We start from the raw sequence: 16,688 nt of genomic DNA, 5'->3' as shown, positions 1-16,688 counted from the left end.
TTCGTAGATTTTCACGGGTACAGGAATGTAGGTTTTGGTGTCTTCGGGTGTCTTCCCGTGTAAGAGTTGGGGTGTCTAGGCGACGTTTCGACGAGGTCTCACTCGTCATCTTCAGGCTGGTGCTTTCGGCTTCTTGTTACTAGAACAGAGCAGGATCTCAGTGTTTGAGTTCCTATAAATACTGTTGAGGGGGTGTGGTGTATAGCCTCCAACGTTCTGGGCAGAGAGGAAGTTCCTAGGTTAATGTGCCTTTTCTTCTTTTGTTCATTAATTACTTGAGGGATATCTTGAGTGATTACTTGAGTGATATTCTGAGTACCACTTAGGAGGGTCATTAGGTGTGGATTAGTTACTAAAGCTTTCGTGTCTTGACCTCTTGACCTTGTAAAGAGTTTTTCTGAGAAGATGGCTGTACTGCACTTAGTTGTGCTCTGGCTTGGCTTCGTGTATAGGGGCGAGCTGTGGTTTTGTGCCCTGTGCCAGCCAGATCTGTGTAGGGATTGCAGGGGGGTGCAGCATCCGGAGGTGTCACTATGGTTTGGCTACTGGATGGTGTCTGTAATTTATCTGTGGAGAGGGTCTGGGTTTGGGTCTGGTGTGGTTGATTGGAGATGGCGTTCTGTGTGCCTCTGGTTCTGGTGTCGGTTTTTGTGGGGAGGGCTAATTTCCAGATGTCTGGCAGGCGGGACGTGTCGTCACGCTTGTTCATGTTGTGAGGGTGTTTCTCTATCTCGATGGCTTCCATGATTATTCTCTTGTGGTGATGTTCCATGTTAAAGAGCAATTTGGAATCTGCAAAATTAATTTCGTGTCCTGTTTCTTTCATGTGTTGGTAAAGAGAGGAAGTTTTTTCTTCTTTTTTGACGGCATTCTTGTGTTCTGCGATACGTGCATTTATTCGTCTGTTTGTTTGTCCAATGTACGTGGCTGGGCAGACTTTGCAGGGTATTTCATAGACCCCTTGGTTTTCTAACTGGATTTTATCTTTTGGGTTTCTGAGGATATTGGCTATTTTTTGGTTGGTGCAAAAGGCTGTTTTGATATTGTGTTTATGGAGGATTTTGCTAATTTTATCTGTAGTGCCCTTGATATAAGGAAGGAGGGCCATGCCATTGTTTTCTTCTGTGTCTTGGTTTTTGGGGGGTGTTTCTTTTTGGATTAGCTTCGTAACCCTGTTTTGCTGGTATCCGTTGGCGATTAACACATTTGAGAGATTCTGTAACTCAGTTGTCAAGTGGTCTTTGTCAGCCAGGCGTTTGGTTCTGGAGATGAGAGTCTTGGCTACGGAGTTTATTTGTGCAGGGTGGTGGTGTGATTGTGCATGTAAGTAGCGGTTGGTGTGTGTTTTTTTTCCGGTAGATAGTGTGTCCTAGGGAGCCATCAGGTTTTTTGTAGATTAGGACGTCAAGGAAGGGAAGTTGGTTGTTGGCTTCTATTTCCATAGTGAATTGTATTTTGGGGTGTAGGCTGTTGAGATGTGTGAGGAAGCTATCTAGTTTTTCCTTCCCGTGTGGCCAAATTACAAAGGTGTCGTCAACATATCTGAGCCAAAGTTTGGGTTTGTGTTCTGACTTGTCTAAAGCATTGGTTTCAAAGTGTTCCATGTACAGATTTGCGATGACCGGTGAGAGGGGTGATCCCATAGGTGCTCCTTCTATCTGTTTGTATCTTTGTCCATTGTGGATGAAGTACGTGTTGGTTAGGCAGTGGTTGGTCAGGTCCAGGATGTATTCGGGGGGATTGTATTTGTTTTGAATGGCTGTCAAGGCTTCATTAATGGGGACTTGTGTGAAGAGAGATACAACATCGAAGCTCACAAGTAGGTCATCGGGATGTAGGTTTTGCTTCTTTATTGTTTCTATGAACTGGAAGGAGTTTGTAACGTGTGAAGCGATAGATTCTGCATAGGGCTGAAGTTGCTTAGCGAGAAATTTAGCGAGATTTTGTAGAGGTGAGCCTATGGAGCTGACTATTGGTCTGAGTGGTGTTCCTTCTTTGTGTATCTTGGGGAGACCGTAGAGTTTGGGGCATCTGGATGATTTTTCTCTGGGGATGATTCTTAGCTGGATTTCTTCACTGATAGGAGAGGCTTTTATTTTGGATTTGGTGGTTTTTTCCAGATAGGTGGTGGGATCTGTTTTTATAGGTTGGTAGGTAGGGTCTTGGAGTAGATTTGATAGTTTTGCTTGGTAGTCCGATGTGTTCATCACAACAGTGGCATTACCTTTGTCTGCTGGGAGAATGATTATGTTGTTGTCTTTCCTCAGGTTGGTGAGTGCTTTCTGTTCTTCTTTGTGTAAATTGCTTCTGGGTGGTTTGCTGGAGCAGAGGATGTTGGTGACTTCAAGTCTGATTTTATTGGCTCCATAGGCTCACCTCTACAAAATCTCGCTAAATTTCTCGCTAAGCAACTTCAGCCCTATGCAGAATCTATCGCTTCACACGTTACAAACTCCTTCCAGTTCATAGAAACAATAAAGAAGCAAAACCTACATCCCGATGACCTACTTGTGAGCTTCAATGTTGTATCTCTCTTCACACAAGTCCCCATTAATGAAGCCTTGACAGCCATTCAAAACAAATACAATCCCCCCGAATACATCCTGGACCTGACCAACCACTGCCTAACCAACACGTACTTCATCCACAATGGACAAAGATACAAACAGATAGAAGGAGCACCTATGGGATCACCCCTCTCACCGGTCATCGCAAATCTGTACATGGAACACTTTGAAACCAATGCTTTAGACAAGTCAGAACACAAACCCAAACTTTGGCTCAGATATGTTGACGACACCTTTGTACCGTATTTTTCGGACTATTGGACGCACCGGTCCATAGGACGCACCTAGATTGGGGGGGGGGAAATAAAGGCAAAAAAAATTTATCCCCCCCCCCCGCCAGGCGCGGGGCTGGGGCGGGGAAGCCCGAGCTTCCCCCACCCCCAGAACGGGACCCAGAGCCATGCTTTGGCATCGCTCTGGGAACTTGCGGGGCTGGGGGAGGAGGAAGCCTTCCGCCAGCCTCCAAACCATGTCGGGAGACAGCGGGATGGCGCGCTGCGCCTCTCCCGCTGTCCCCCGAGCTTGTGGGGCTGGCGGTGGGGCTCTCCTGAAGCCGGGAGGTTGTGGGGATGGTGGGGGGGGAGAAGCAGGCTTGCTTCTCCCTCCCCCAGCCTCCCGATCAGGTCGGGGAAAAGCGGGATAGCGGAGCGCCGCCATCCCGCTTTCCCCCGACCTGATCTGGAGGTTGTGGGGATGTGGGGGGTAGAAGCAGGCTTGCTTCTCCCCCCGCCAGCCTCCCGATCAGGTCGGGGAAAAGCGGGATAGCGGAGCGCCGCCATCCCGCTTTTCCACGACCTGATCTGGAGGTTGTGGGGATGTGGGGGGGGAGAAGCAGGCTTGCTTCTCCCCCCGCCAGCCTCCAGATCAGGTCGGGGAATAGTGGGGTGGCGGCTCTGCGCCTCCCCGCTGTCCCCAGCTTTTGGGTGCAGGCTGCTGCCCGCAAGCCTTGCGAGCCCGCGGTACATCCCGCCGGGCTTGCAAGACTTGGGATAGCTTCCTGAAGCCTGGAGAGCGAGAGGGGTCGGTGCGCACGGACCCCTCTCGCTCTCCAGGCTTCAGCAAAAGCCTGCATTCGCACCATAGGACGCACACACATTTCCCCTTCATTTTTGGAGGGGAAAAAGTGCGTCCTATAGTGCGAAAAATACGGTAATTTGGCCACACGGGAAGGAAAAACTAGATAGCTTCCTCACACATCTCAACAGCCTACACCCCAAAATACAATTCACTATGGAAATAGAAGCCAACAACCAACTTCCCTTCCTTGACGTCCTAATCTACAAAAAACCTGATGGCTCCCTAGGACACACTATCTACCGGAAAAAAACACACACCAACCGCTACTTACATGCACAATCACACCACCACCCTGCACAAATAAACTCCGTAGCCAAGACTCTCATCTCCAGAACCAAACGCCTGGCTGACAAAGACCACTTGACAACTGAGTTACAGAATCTCTCAAATGTGTTAATCGCCAACGGATACCAGCAAAACAGGGTTACGAAGCTAATCCAAAAAGAAACACCCCCCAAAAACCAAGACACAGAAGAAAACAATGGCATGGCCCTCCTTCCTTATATCAAGGGCACTACAGATAAAATTAGCAAAATCCTCCATAAACACAATATCAAAACAGCCTTTTGCACCAACCAAAAAATAGCCAATATCCTCAGAAACCCAAAAGATAAAATCCAGTTAGAAAACCAAGGGGTCTATGAAATACCCTGCAAAGTCTGCCCAGCCACGTACATTGGACAAACAAACAGACGAATAAATGCACGTATCGCAGAACACAAGAATGCCGTCAAAAAAGAAGAAAAAACTTCCTCTCTTTACCAACACATGAAAGAAACAGGACACGAAATTAATTTTGCAGATTCCAAATTGCTCTTTAACATGGAACACCACCACAAGAGAATAATCATGGAAGCCATCGAGATAGAGAAACACCCTCACAACATGAACAAGCGTGACGACACGTCCCGCCTGCCAGACATCTGGAAATTAGCCCTCCCCACAAAAACCGACACCAGAACCAGAGGCACACAGAACGCCATCTCCAATCAACCACACCAGACCCAAACCCAGACCCTCTCCACAGATAAATTACAGACACCATCCAGTAGCCAAACCATAGTGACACCTCCGGATGCTGCACCCCCCTGCAATCCCTACACAGATCTGGCTGGCACAGGGCACAAAACCACAGCTCGCCCCTATACACGAAGCCAAGCCAGAGCACAACTAAGTGCAGTACAGCCATCTTCTCAGAAAAACTCTTTACAAGGTCAAGAGGTCAAGACACGAAAGCTTTAGTAACTAATCCACACCTAATGACCCTCCTAAGTGGTACTCAGAATATCACTCAAGTAATCACTCAAGATATCCCTCAAGTAATTAATGAACAAAAGAAGAAAAGGCACATTAACCTAGGAACTTCCTCTCTGCCCAGAACGTTGGAGGCTATACACCACACCCCCTCAACAGTATTTATAGGAACTCAAACACTGAGATCCTGCTCTGTTCTAGTAACAAGAAGCCGAAAGCACCAGCCTGAAGATGACGAGTGAGACCTCGTCGAAACGTCGCCTAGACACCCCAACTCTTACACGGGAAGACACCCGAAGACACCAAAACCTACATTCCTGTACCCGTGAAAATCTACGAAAGCAAATATCTCACCTCTACGGGGAGGAAACCTTCCAGCTGACAAGAACCTACGAGAAACTAGAAATCCGAAGAGCCACCATCTTATGTGATCTCTTGTTCCTACGCAACTGCCGAGACAACAACTTAATTCCCACATGCTTCCAACTTAAATTCCACTCTAAAACCCCAGCTACCGAAAGGATCCTGAAACGAACTGAACTATCCCTAATCAGAAACGAACTACATAAGAAAAGATACCTACTAAACCAAACCAACAAAGATCTGCTCACTCTTCACCTCAAACTCTGTAACAAAATCCACCCTGCACTCTGGGACAAATGCAAACAACTAGCCGTTTGGAGAGCTGAAACAGAGTCCTCACATAAGACAGACATACACACCAACAAACTCCACAAACTAGAGAAACGCCAGAAGCCCAGCCACCCTCCACAACAACCCATGAAACAAACAGTACATAACATATCAGACAGGATCCTCACCTCAACTGAAACCAAAGTACTCTCCAAAGGTTTCAACTTTGCAGTCGCCCCGAGACGCATCCCCACAGAAAACATCATATGCGGAGTCGAAGCTAGCCTAACCAAAATCAACCCAGATGAAGCCAATAAAATCAGACTTGAAGTCACCAACATCCTCTGCTCCAGCAAACCACCCAGAAGCAATTTACACAAAGAAGAACAGAAAGCACTCACCAACCTGAGGAAAGACAACAACATAATCATTCTCCCAGCAGACAAAGGTAATGCCACTGTTGTGATGAACACATCGGACTACCAAGCAAAACTATCAAATCTACTCCAAGACCCTACCTACCAACCTATAAAAACAGATCCCACCACCTATCTGGAAAAAACCACCAAATCCAAAATAAAAGCCTCTCCTATCAGTGAAGAAATCCAGCTAAGAATCATCCCCAGAGAAAAATCATCCAGATGCCCCAAACTCTACGGTCTCCCCAAGATACACAAAGAAGGAACACCACTCAGACCAATAGTCAGCTCCATAGGCTCACCTCTACAAAATCTCGCTAAATTTCTCGCTAAGCAACTTCAGCCCTATGCAGAATCTATCGCTTCACACGTTACAAACTCCTTCCAGTTCATAGAAACAATAAAGAAGCAAAACCTACATCCCGATGACCTACTTGTGAGCTTCGATGTTGTATCTCTCTTCACACAAGTCCCCATTAATGAAGCCTTGACAGCCATTCAAAACAAATACAATCCCCCCGAATACATCCTGGACCTGACCAACCACTGCCTAACCAACACGTACTTCATCCACAATGGACAAAGATACAAACAGATAGAAGGAGCACCTATGGGATCACCCCTCTCACCGGTCATCGCAAATCTGTACATGGAACACTTTGAAACCAATGCTTTAGACAAGTCAGAACACAAACCCAAACTTTGGCTCAGATATGTTGACGACACCTTTGTAATTTGGCCACACGGGAAGGAAAAACTAGATAGCTTCCTCACACATCTCAACAGCCTACACCCCAAAATACAATTCACTATGGAAATAGAAGCCAACAACCAACTTCCCTTCCTTGACGTCCTAATCTACAAAAAACCTGATGGCTCCCTAGGACACACTATCTACCGGAAAAAAAACACACACCAACCGCTACTTACATGCACAATCACACCACCACCCTGCACAAATAAACTCCGTAGCCAAGACTCTCATCTCCAGAACCAAACGCCTGGCTGACAAAGACCACTTGACAACTGAGTTACAGAATCTCTCAAATGTGTTAATCGCCAACGGATACCAGCAAAACAGGGTTACGAAGCTAATCCAAAAAGAAACACCCCCCAAAAACCAAGACACAGAAGAAAACAATGGCATGGCCCTCCTTCCTTATATCAAGGGCACTACAGATAAAATTAGCAAAATCCTCCATAAACACAATATCAAAACAGCCTTTTGCACCAACCAAAAAATAGCCAATATCCTCAGAAACCCAAAAGATAAAATCCAGTTAGAAAACCAAGGGGTCTATGAAATACCCTGCAAAGTCTGCCCAGCCACGTACATTGGACAAACAAACAGACGAATAAATGCACGTATCGCAGAACACAAGAATGCCGTCAAAAAAGAAGAAAAAACTTCCTCTCTTTACCAACACATGAAAGAAACAGGACACGAAATTAATTTTGCAGATTCCAAATTGCTCTTTAACATGGAACATCACCACAAGAGAATAATCATGGAAGCCATCGAGATAGAGAAACACCCTCACAACATGAACAAGCGTGACGACACGTCCCGCCTGCCAGACATCTGGAAATTAGCCCTCCCCACAAAAACCGACACCAGAACCAGAGGCACACAGAACGCCATCTCCAATCAACCACACCAGACCCAAACCCAGACCCTCTCCACAGATAAATTACAGACACCATCCCAGTAGCCAAACCATAGTGACACCTCCGGATGCTGCACCCCCCTGCAATCCCTACACAGATCTGGCTGGCACAGGGCACAAAACCACAGCTCGCCCCTATACACGAAGCCAAGCCAGAGCACAACTAAGTGCAGTACAGCCATCTTCTCAGAAAAACTCTTTACAAGGTCAAGAGGTCAAGACACGAAAGCTTTAGTAACTAATCCACACCTAATGACCCTCCTAAGTGGTACTCAGAATATCACTCAAGTAATCACTCAAGATATCCCTCAAGTAATTAATGAACAAAAGAAGAAAAGGCACATTAACCTAGGAACTTCCTCTCTGCCCAGAACGTTGGAGGCTATACACCACACCCCCTCAACAGTATTTATAGGAACTCAAACACTGAGATCCTGCTCTGTTCTAGTAACAAGAAGCCGAAAGCACCAGCCTGAAGATGACGAGTGAGACCTCGTCGAAACGTCGCCTAGACACCCCAACTCTTACACGGGAAGACACCCGAAGACACCAAAACCTACATATATATATATATATATATATATATATATATATATATATATATATATATATATATATATATATATATAATGGAACTGAGTGGTACCACAAAGGCTGAACACTGAATTGTAATTATTCAAACTGAATTTGCAAGTGTTTTTATTTATGGTGCTTATCACCATAGTTTTTGGCAAAAGAGACTGTTCTAAGCAGACTGTTTCTAATTATTCCATAGTTCATCATATAAATTATGCTTTCTCCTTCTAAAAGAATTTAATGATCATTGAGGTTCATTTGCAGGTCTTTTTCTTTCTTCCTCTCTCTCCCTCTCTTTCTTTTCCATGTGTGCTTGTGCAGGTCTTTACGGTAGGCTTGCAGCTACTGGATCCAGACCAGGGTTGCAGGTTACTGAGGGAGTAATATATGCCACAATAACTATGGGTATGGCATGTTTCCAAAACTTAACACTCATGCATTGACTTCCTTGTCATATGAACAAAGATTGTCTTTCACCATTGATACATGGTTAAAGGATCACCGCATGATCACATTCTCATCCTGAATGCATATGTGTGGCAAGGGGTGATAAAGGATTGGAAAGTTGCTGTCTATTTTTTTGCGATCTCTTAGCCAGGAATGATCTCTTAGTAGGCAGCTACAGAACTGTAGATGTTGCTAGCCAATCTTACCTGTGGAAGCAGAAGTCTTATTCCAAAATGATTTTGTCATTTCCATGCACTTCAACTTCAGTGGGCTTCAGGGCAGGACATAAGCAGACGAATATTCTTGCTTGGTAATAAGCAACACAGAAGCCAGGGATGAAATGAGTGATATTAATTTAGAGAACAAATGCGACTCAAAATGAAGCGAGTGGAATGGTGCTGGCGCTATAGGCTGAGCCCATCCGAATTAAATGCTGAATACAGAGAGACAGAGACACAAAGACAGACAGACAGGTAGGCAGACAGAGAGAGAGAGAGATCACTGTTTTACTATGAGGGTGACGTAACAGTTTATTGCAGAGAAAGAAAAGGGGATTGAAATGTGTTAATTAGGTTCTTTTTTGGAATTTCTTTCCGGATTCTGGTACAAAAGGAGCAGATCCACATATTGAATGAGCCGAAGTTTGGTTTCAGGAAGCTATGATTATCTTGTGCCTAGGCCAGAGTCTGGAAGAGCACAAAAGATGCTGGCTAAGCATCCTTGATTACATGGATCATTCTTCCTACCATACAAATGAGATTAAACACAGCTGCCAGTTCTCTTATAGCATCACCTGAATGAGTAAATTCAGGTTACACTATAATCCAATTAAAAACAAGATAAAAAAATCTAGATAATTACCTCTGTGACCCATTCAAGCCTGTGCTGGAACAACAGACTTTTTACCTAATTGGGAATGGAATATCTTACTACTTTAATACATTTCTATTTGGGGGTACCTTTTTGATGTTTCTCACTCAGTCTCTCTGCTTTCTAATCTGATCTTTTGGGCAATATTGTTTCCTTTCCCTTCTCCTAATAGCATTTCTCCTGAGTGCTGAAGACATGGTGCTTTGGGGAGATGCAGAAAAGTCTGGGATTTGTCAATGATCTGCAGTGATCTTAGAAACTGCTCTGTTCTCTGTGCCTTTATATTATGAATTATTTCCATTCTGTGATCAAGTTATCTCAATACTGTGGAATAGCCTATATCTCATTTAACTTCCCCTATATTGCTTTGGAATGCCTTTATAATGTAGTGAAACATTCTTATTGCCTCTAAATTTGCTGGATTGGAGGGAGGGCGCTAGATTTAGATGCCTTAAGCAGCTTATGCAAACAGCTTTATATTACTTCTGCTGAGTAGCCTCATTGTAACTGTTTCAACTATTCGTGAACTCAATTTTATATAATTTACAGCTTTATAACTTCTATATCATTTTTAATTTGCTGTCTATTTTGTATCATGGTTTCCACCGTTCTAAACAAATATTTACTTATTTTTGCCATTTGTCAGTTGTTTGAAATTAAATTTCAAATTAAGTTTCTTTCCCTGTGGTTCTGCCCATTGGTCATTCTCCATATGCTGACTGCAGTAGCATATGTATGTATTTTGGACCTGTTTTTCAGAATGTTGCTACAAGCTGTTATCTGCCTGATATTCAGGGAGCAGCAACTAACATTTAGCAGATAACAGCTTGCACACCCTCCACAGTCCTATGCTTTTTCAGCTGGGTGTATAAAACCTACAGAAAACATTTGATAGCACTTGAGGAATGTGTCTGTAGTAGGAGACTGAGCTGGGTGTGTCTGTACCAAAGTTGTAAAATGAAAGTTTTTGGTGGCCACATCCTTGCAACCTCAAACAATTTGTATGATTGTGAGATTACCTTGTAGCACTGCTGCTTGGCTTTTATTAATTAGCCAGGCAAAATATTCCCAGCAAAATGTGCTGAATGTACAAATATTTACATTTACATTTGTAAATATACATTCCATCCAATGCATTTGCTGCATCTGGAAAGCTGAGCAGAACTGAAATGTATTAACAGAGCACTGAACCTTTTTCTGGGAGTACCATTCAAGCATTTCACCTTTCAGGAGAAGTTAGGGTTTCATCAATCATTGCAGCGTCACATATTCAAAACAAAAATTTATATGATTCCTGCATCGTTTGATGTGACCACTGCAGGGCCAGCCCTCCCATTAGACAAAGTGAAACAACTGCCTCAGTAGGCAGATGCTGGGGAGCCATCCCTTGGCTGTTCCCATCTTTGGAACAGAGCTGTGTGTGCCACAGGGCCTGTCCTGCACCCTCAGACTAACCTGCTGTTCTCCAGGGCAGAGAGGATGCTATCCAATCCGCCATAGTGAAGAAAAGTTCAACTGTCTGTCAAGTTGGCTCCTGTTCATGCAATGGCAGGAAGGCACTATCTTGTCCTTCACCTCAGACAGCAAAATGTTTGGAGCTGGCTCTGGATGGCTTTTTTGAGATCTGATTCTGGCTTGCATATGATGATCTTAGTGTGTGGGAGACAGACAGAAGATGAAGGAAAATGGCCTTTTCAATGGAGCAGGTCTGATTGTTTAAACTTTGCAGGCCTTTAGACCTCCTTGCCTTTTACTTTTGTGTCTCTTTCATGCATGCTGTAATTGTTCTCCAGCTTGCCTAATGGAACATGGAAGAAACACATGGCTTTGTCACCCGGAAGTGCTTATAATGATTTTTTTTTTTGCCCCCATGGATGCAGATGATGGGGAAGCAGTTAGCAGCTCCTATGAATCCTATGATGAAGAAGAGAGCAGCAAAGGCAAGTCAGCCCCTCACCAGTGGCCTTCCCCTGAAGCTTCCATTGAACTCATGAAAGATGCCCGGATCTGTGCTTTCCTTTGGAGAAAAAAATGGCTGGGCCAGTGGGCCAAGCAGCTCTGCGTCATTAAGGACAACAGATTGTTGGTAAGCAAGCAGGAAACGGGGTGTCTAATACATCTTTTCTCAAAGCCAGAGCAATTCCTAAGAGCTCCATCTAGATGTTCCTCAAAGCCCAAGAAGAACCCTGCTGGGTAAGACCAAAGGTCTATCTTGTTCAAAATCCCAGATCCCTATGGGAAGCCCACAAGCAGGACATGACTCTGGGTTATACTGTCTGCTCCCCTATTTACTTTCAGTTGATGAATTAAGACTTGTCTTACATGCATGGTGTTAGTTGCTTAGTTTGTTACATTTGCATTGCTCCCGTCCTCCCAAAGGACTAACATCAAAGACTTAGGATCAATATTCACCATTGCTGCTGCTGATAAGTGTTAATGTGATCAAGTTGCTATTATTGGCAGCAGTGTGGGAGGGATTCTGTGACTGGTGGTTCTTGCAGAGCAGGCATTTGGAAAAGGGGAACGGCACAGGAGGGAGCATCCTGGAGCTCTGCCAGTTGGAGAGGTTCATAACGAGTAATAGGAAGCTGCCACAGGGGGCAGAGTAGATGCAGCCTTAGACTATTCCCTTAGGATATGGGTGGGTGAAGGTGTGTCTGGATGGGAGAGGTGTATGACTGGTATGAAGATCTGCTGGGACTATAGGTTTGCCACTTCCAGGAGCTCAGCTGTCCACCTCCAATGCCTGCTATTAACATCTGCACTGCAGAAAGCACCTACTGTATGAATGTTTCAGAGTGCAAGCAAGGGAAAACCCAATGTTGTTCCCTTTCTGCTGTTAGTATTATGGCTGTATAACAGGACTTAAAGTTTGGGAATGTCCCCACTATTCCCGTTTTGTGGGATTCAGGAAATTTTACTTAGTAATTCCTTCGCCAATTTTTTTAATCTTCTCTGTACCACTGCTACTGACTGCTGTTGTTCACCCACAGGAAACATCTGGGCATTAACTATGAAAATGGGTAGAAGTCTTCCTCTCTGTGCCGGATTGATGGCTTGGATTTCTTCTCAGTAGTCCCCATCCATTCTAAATTCTTCCATATATATTCTTAGCCTTCACCAGCCTGACACCCTCTAGATTTTGCCAGGCTCCAGCTAACACAGCACTGCTGATCATGCTGGAGTCCAGCAATATCTGGAGGTTGTCTGGTTGGTGAATAATAATAATAATAATAATAATAATAATAATAATAATAATTTATTTATATCCCGCCCTCCCCAGCCGAAGCTGGGTTCAGAGCGGCTAACAACAGTAAAATAATACAGCATTCTAAAATCAATTCATTATAAAATCAGTTCAAATCAAATTAATGGCAACCATTGCGCTAGAGTTCTGTGAGGATTACCAAAGGAGGGGGTCAGGCTGTGCCTTGGCCAAAGGCCTAGTGGAACAGCTCTGTCTTGCAGGCCCTGTGGAGAGATGTCAAGTCCTGCAGGGCTCTAGTCTCTTTTAACAGAGCATTCCACCAGATCGGAGCCACAGCTGAAAAAGCCCTGGCTCTGGTTGTGGCCAGCCTAACCTCCCTGTGGCCTGGGACCTCCAAGATGTTTTTGTTTGAAGACTGTAAGGTCCTCCATGGGCCATACCAGGAGAGGCGGTCCCGCAGGTATGAGGGTCCTAGGCTGTATAGGGCTTTAAAGTTAAAACCAGCACCTTAAACCTGATCCTGTACTCCACTGGGAGCCAGTGCAGCTGGTATAGTACTGGGTGAATGTGATCCCACAGCGAGGATCTCGTAAGGAGTCTCGCCGTGGTATTCTGCACCCGCTGGTGTTTCTGAGTCAGTCTCAAGGGCAGCCCCACATATAAGGGCTGAAACATATATAATTATGTATCTGTTCAGAAACCTTAGGATTTGGGGCTCACAATTATTTACTACTATGAACTATTCCAATCTATTATTTCAATGCCAAGTTTCTATCCTTTCTTAGATATTTTACCAGTAGGCAACGTCTCCTGTTTACTCTCCATTAAACCACCTGACTCCTCCTATTTCCAGTGCTACAAGTCTTCCAAGGACCAAAATCCCCAGCTGGATGTTAATTTGTTGGGGTGCAGCGTCATCCACAAGGAAAAGAACGTGAGGAAGCAGGAACATAAGCTGAAGATCATCCCCATGAACTCAGATGTCATTGTGCTGGGCTTGCAGAGTAAAGACCAGGCAGAGCAGTGGCTCAGGGTGAGTGGACCAATCTCTCCTGACAACTTCTGCCGTTGTCCCCAGGCTGTGTGGATTTAATGTGCCCACTGTCATACCATGCTAGCACAGAATTCAAGATCTGGCCCAGAATTTAACTACTTGAGATTTCGAGACCCTGCAGAACTGCTGCTGTTCAGAGCAGAGAGTATTGAACTCAATGGACAAAGAACCTGGTACAAGGCATCTTCCTAGATTCCTGTCTACACAGGATTATGCTAAAGGATATTTCTCAGGATGTCATGGTGTTGCTCCCATCTCTTAAGTTACATCCAAATGCAGCTGTTCTACAAGTGCAAGGTGGCCTTTATTCTGAGAAGGATCCTTTCCGTTTGAGCACAACTGAGAAAATCCCTTTCCCCCTTTGCATGTAGGAGGGGGAAGGGGAACTTTCTAATCCAACCCTTTCCAGCAGTAATGAAGGGAGTCTTTCTTCAGTAAGAGCTCAGCTCCTTCCTCAGTTGGAACTCCATTGTAGAAAAGAGAAGTGGTGCCCAACCTCCTTTGGATTATTTTCTTGGACTTCCTCTATGCTTACCAAATTTTACAATAGTAAAATGTGAAAGCTTCCTTGTCAACTCACTCACTTGCCAGCTCCTTCACTTACAAGACGGGTCTGTCATTATTTCTAGATAATATAACCTTTACTTCATTGAAAAAGTCCCTGAGATGCACTCCCCTTTGTTCTTCTTCTACTACACCTGAATTACACTCAGGTGGAATACTGGCCTGATACTCTAACAGCTCTTTGATCCGCAGAAATCAGCTAGGGTCAGTGCAGAATTTTCTAGCATTGAGGTTTCAAGCATTATCATCTGCTAGTATTTTGCAGATAAAGTTGATATTAAAGGAACGTGGAGGGGAAATTGTTTTAAAAAGTTGCCAACTCTACATGGCACATGTGGCCTTTCTGCACTGCTGCTTCAGAATTCAGCCTGAATTTGCTAGGGATAGTGTTTGATCTGGGCATGCATGTCATTTACTTTTGTGCCTTCTTTATACCAGGGATGGGGAACCTGTGCGTCAGCAGATGTTGCTGGACTGCAGCTTCCATCATCCCTGACCATTGGCCGTGTTGGCTGGGCCAGATGGGAGCAGGGAAACCAACACCCTGTGAGGGGCCAGAGGTTCTCCATCCCTGGTTTATATGGTCATTTGAGGCTCCTACCTCAACCAGAGGGACCTCTGCTTCTCTGCATGTTAACGAGAGAGACTTTCTATGAACTTAGCTGAGTGTCAGTTAAATGCAGAATGTATACTGGAGAACGGAAAGATATAAATGGCCACAGGATGAGGCCTTGCTCACAGCTTCTCTCTCTCCCACCATAGGTGATCCAGGAGACAAGCGGTCTCTATCCAGATGGGCAAGGGGAAGGCAACCAGTATGTCCCAGACTCCCAGAGACTTAGCTATCCCAAGGTATGTTTTGTTGTTGTTTAGTCGTTTAATCGTGTCCGACTCTTCGTGACCCCATGGACCAGAGCACGCCAGGCACTCTTGTCTTCCACTGCCTCCCACAGTTTGGTCAAACTCATGCTGGTAGCTTCGAGAACACTGTCCAACCATCTCGTCCTCTGTCATTCCCTTCTCCTTGTGCCCTCCATCTTTCCCAACATCAGGGTCTTTTCCAGGGAGTCTTCTCTTCTCATGAGGTGGCCAAAAATATTGGAGCCTCAGGTATGTTTTATCTCTTAACAAAAATGACGTTCAAAGAGCAGCTTAATTTTTTTCCTGTTGCATCAAATTGTTTTAAGTTTAAAAAAAATACTTCTGATTAATATACAGGAAGTTACTCCCACCATCAAAACAGGAATGTGGTTGAAACTTACACTTGAAGAAAACCCAACAAACCACTTGTTTTCTGATTAAAGCATAACTGGCTCAGTGTCAAGCCATTTTTGCATTCTTTTAACATCAGCAATTCTTTTAATAGCTACTCTCCCCCCCCCCAAGTTTGTTTCAAGCATAAATCTAATTCTAGGAAGCTTATAGATTTAATCCTGGCCAAATCCAAATGAAAGTATTATTTAAATAAGGCTAGAATTTTAGATATCCCCAAAGCATCAGGTGAAACGAGAATTTCGTTGTATACTGACTGTTCCAGAGTTTCAAGCTCTAATGCTTTACTGAGCGCAAAATTAAAGTCATCAAGCACTGGGCCTGATCCAGATAAATTAGGGGTGGGGAAATTGTGACTTAAGAAGAGCCTGCTGAACAGGCCAATGGCTCACCTAGTCCAGCCTTCTGTTTCTCACAGCTTGCCACAATGTAAATGAACATGTGCTGATGATGTACAACTGAGGCAGGAGCTATATATGCGAACGTAAACCACAAAGAAACATTCACAGCTAGAAAGCTTCACAGCATATGGCAATGAGGACGGAAAATAAAACCCTCGTGTATAATTTTATTTTTTGAGTTGGCACAAATATGGTTGCCTGAATTTACTTCAAAAAGCTTTAAAGAAAACACCAGGAGCCATTATGAATAAGGAAGACTGTGTCCAACCAGAGCAACTACACACAGCAAAACAAAGGGGTTCTCCCTAGAGCTAGAGTAGCCTTTGTAGCATCCTTCTTTATGGGCCAAATGTTGTCCCCTGTGGAATAATCTTGTTTGTAAATGAGTCTTCGTTTCCTCAGCTATGGATATGTGCCTACATTCATGTTTTCTTTTGTAGCATCCCTAGTTTCTGATATTATTTAGGCAACCCCTAATTTTCACAAATGCAAAGGGGTTTTCTCATCGGAGAGAGCAGCATTTCAGCCATTACTATGCTGCTGCTCTATCACTGGTGCTGTGGACCTCATCCCTGCTTCTTGTCTGCAGGTGGAGACGTCTGAGAGGTACTCAGTGGCATCAGAAAGTGGAAGCAGCACTGATGGTCACACAGAACTGACAGAAACCAAAGACGGTAAT

General features: G+C 44.5%; 1 protein-coding gene and 1 long non-coding RNA gene across 4 annotated transcripts in view; one reads left to right on the top strand and one right to left on the bottom strand.

Annotated features, from left to right (window-relative positions):
* The window catches only part of AFAP1L2 (actin filament associated protein 1 like 2), a 91,276-nt gene that overhangs the window by 60,380 nt on the left and 14,208 nt on the right, over positions 1-16,688 (top strand). For all 3 annotated transcript variants that reach the window (XM_081192885.1, XM_081192884.1, XM_081192886.1), the window contains 4 exons: positions 11,391-11,596; positions 13,572-13,751; positions 15,099-15,188; positions 16,599-16,683. In XM_081192885.1, the coding sequence (XP_081049011.1) occupies positions 11,391-11,596; positions 13,572-13,751; positions 15,099-15,188; positions 16,599-16,683 (561 nt within the window). The remainder of the gene's footprint in view (positions 1-11,390; positions 11,597-13,571; positions 13,752-15,098; positions 15,189-16,598; positions 16,684-16,688) is intronic.
* Positions 16,164-16,613, bottom strand: LOC308586470. The gene is made up of 2 exons (XR_014007902.1): positions 16,481-16,613; positions 16,164-16,425 (listed from the first exon to the last, which is right to left on the bottom strand). It is a non-coding gene; the product is annotated as an uncharacterized lncRNA (long non-coding RNA).

The sequence above is a fragment of the Podarcis bocagei genome (genome assembly GCF_964188305.1).
Source record: "Podarcis bocagei genome assembly, chromosome: 4".
Classification (NCBI taxonomy): Eukaryota; Metazoa; Chordata; class Lepidosauria; order Squamata; family Lacertidae; genus Podarcis; species Podarcis bocagei.
The sequence above is the reverse complement of the archived record's forward strand: the minus strand, read 5'-3'. Positions and strand labels throughout refer to the sequence as shown.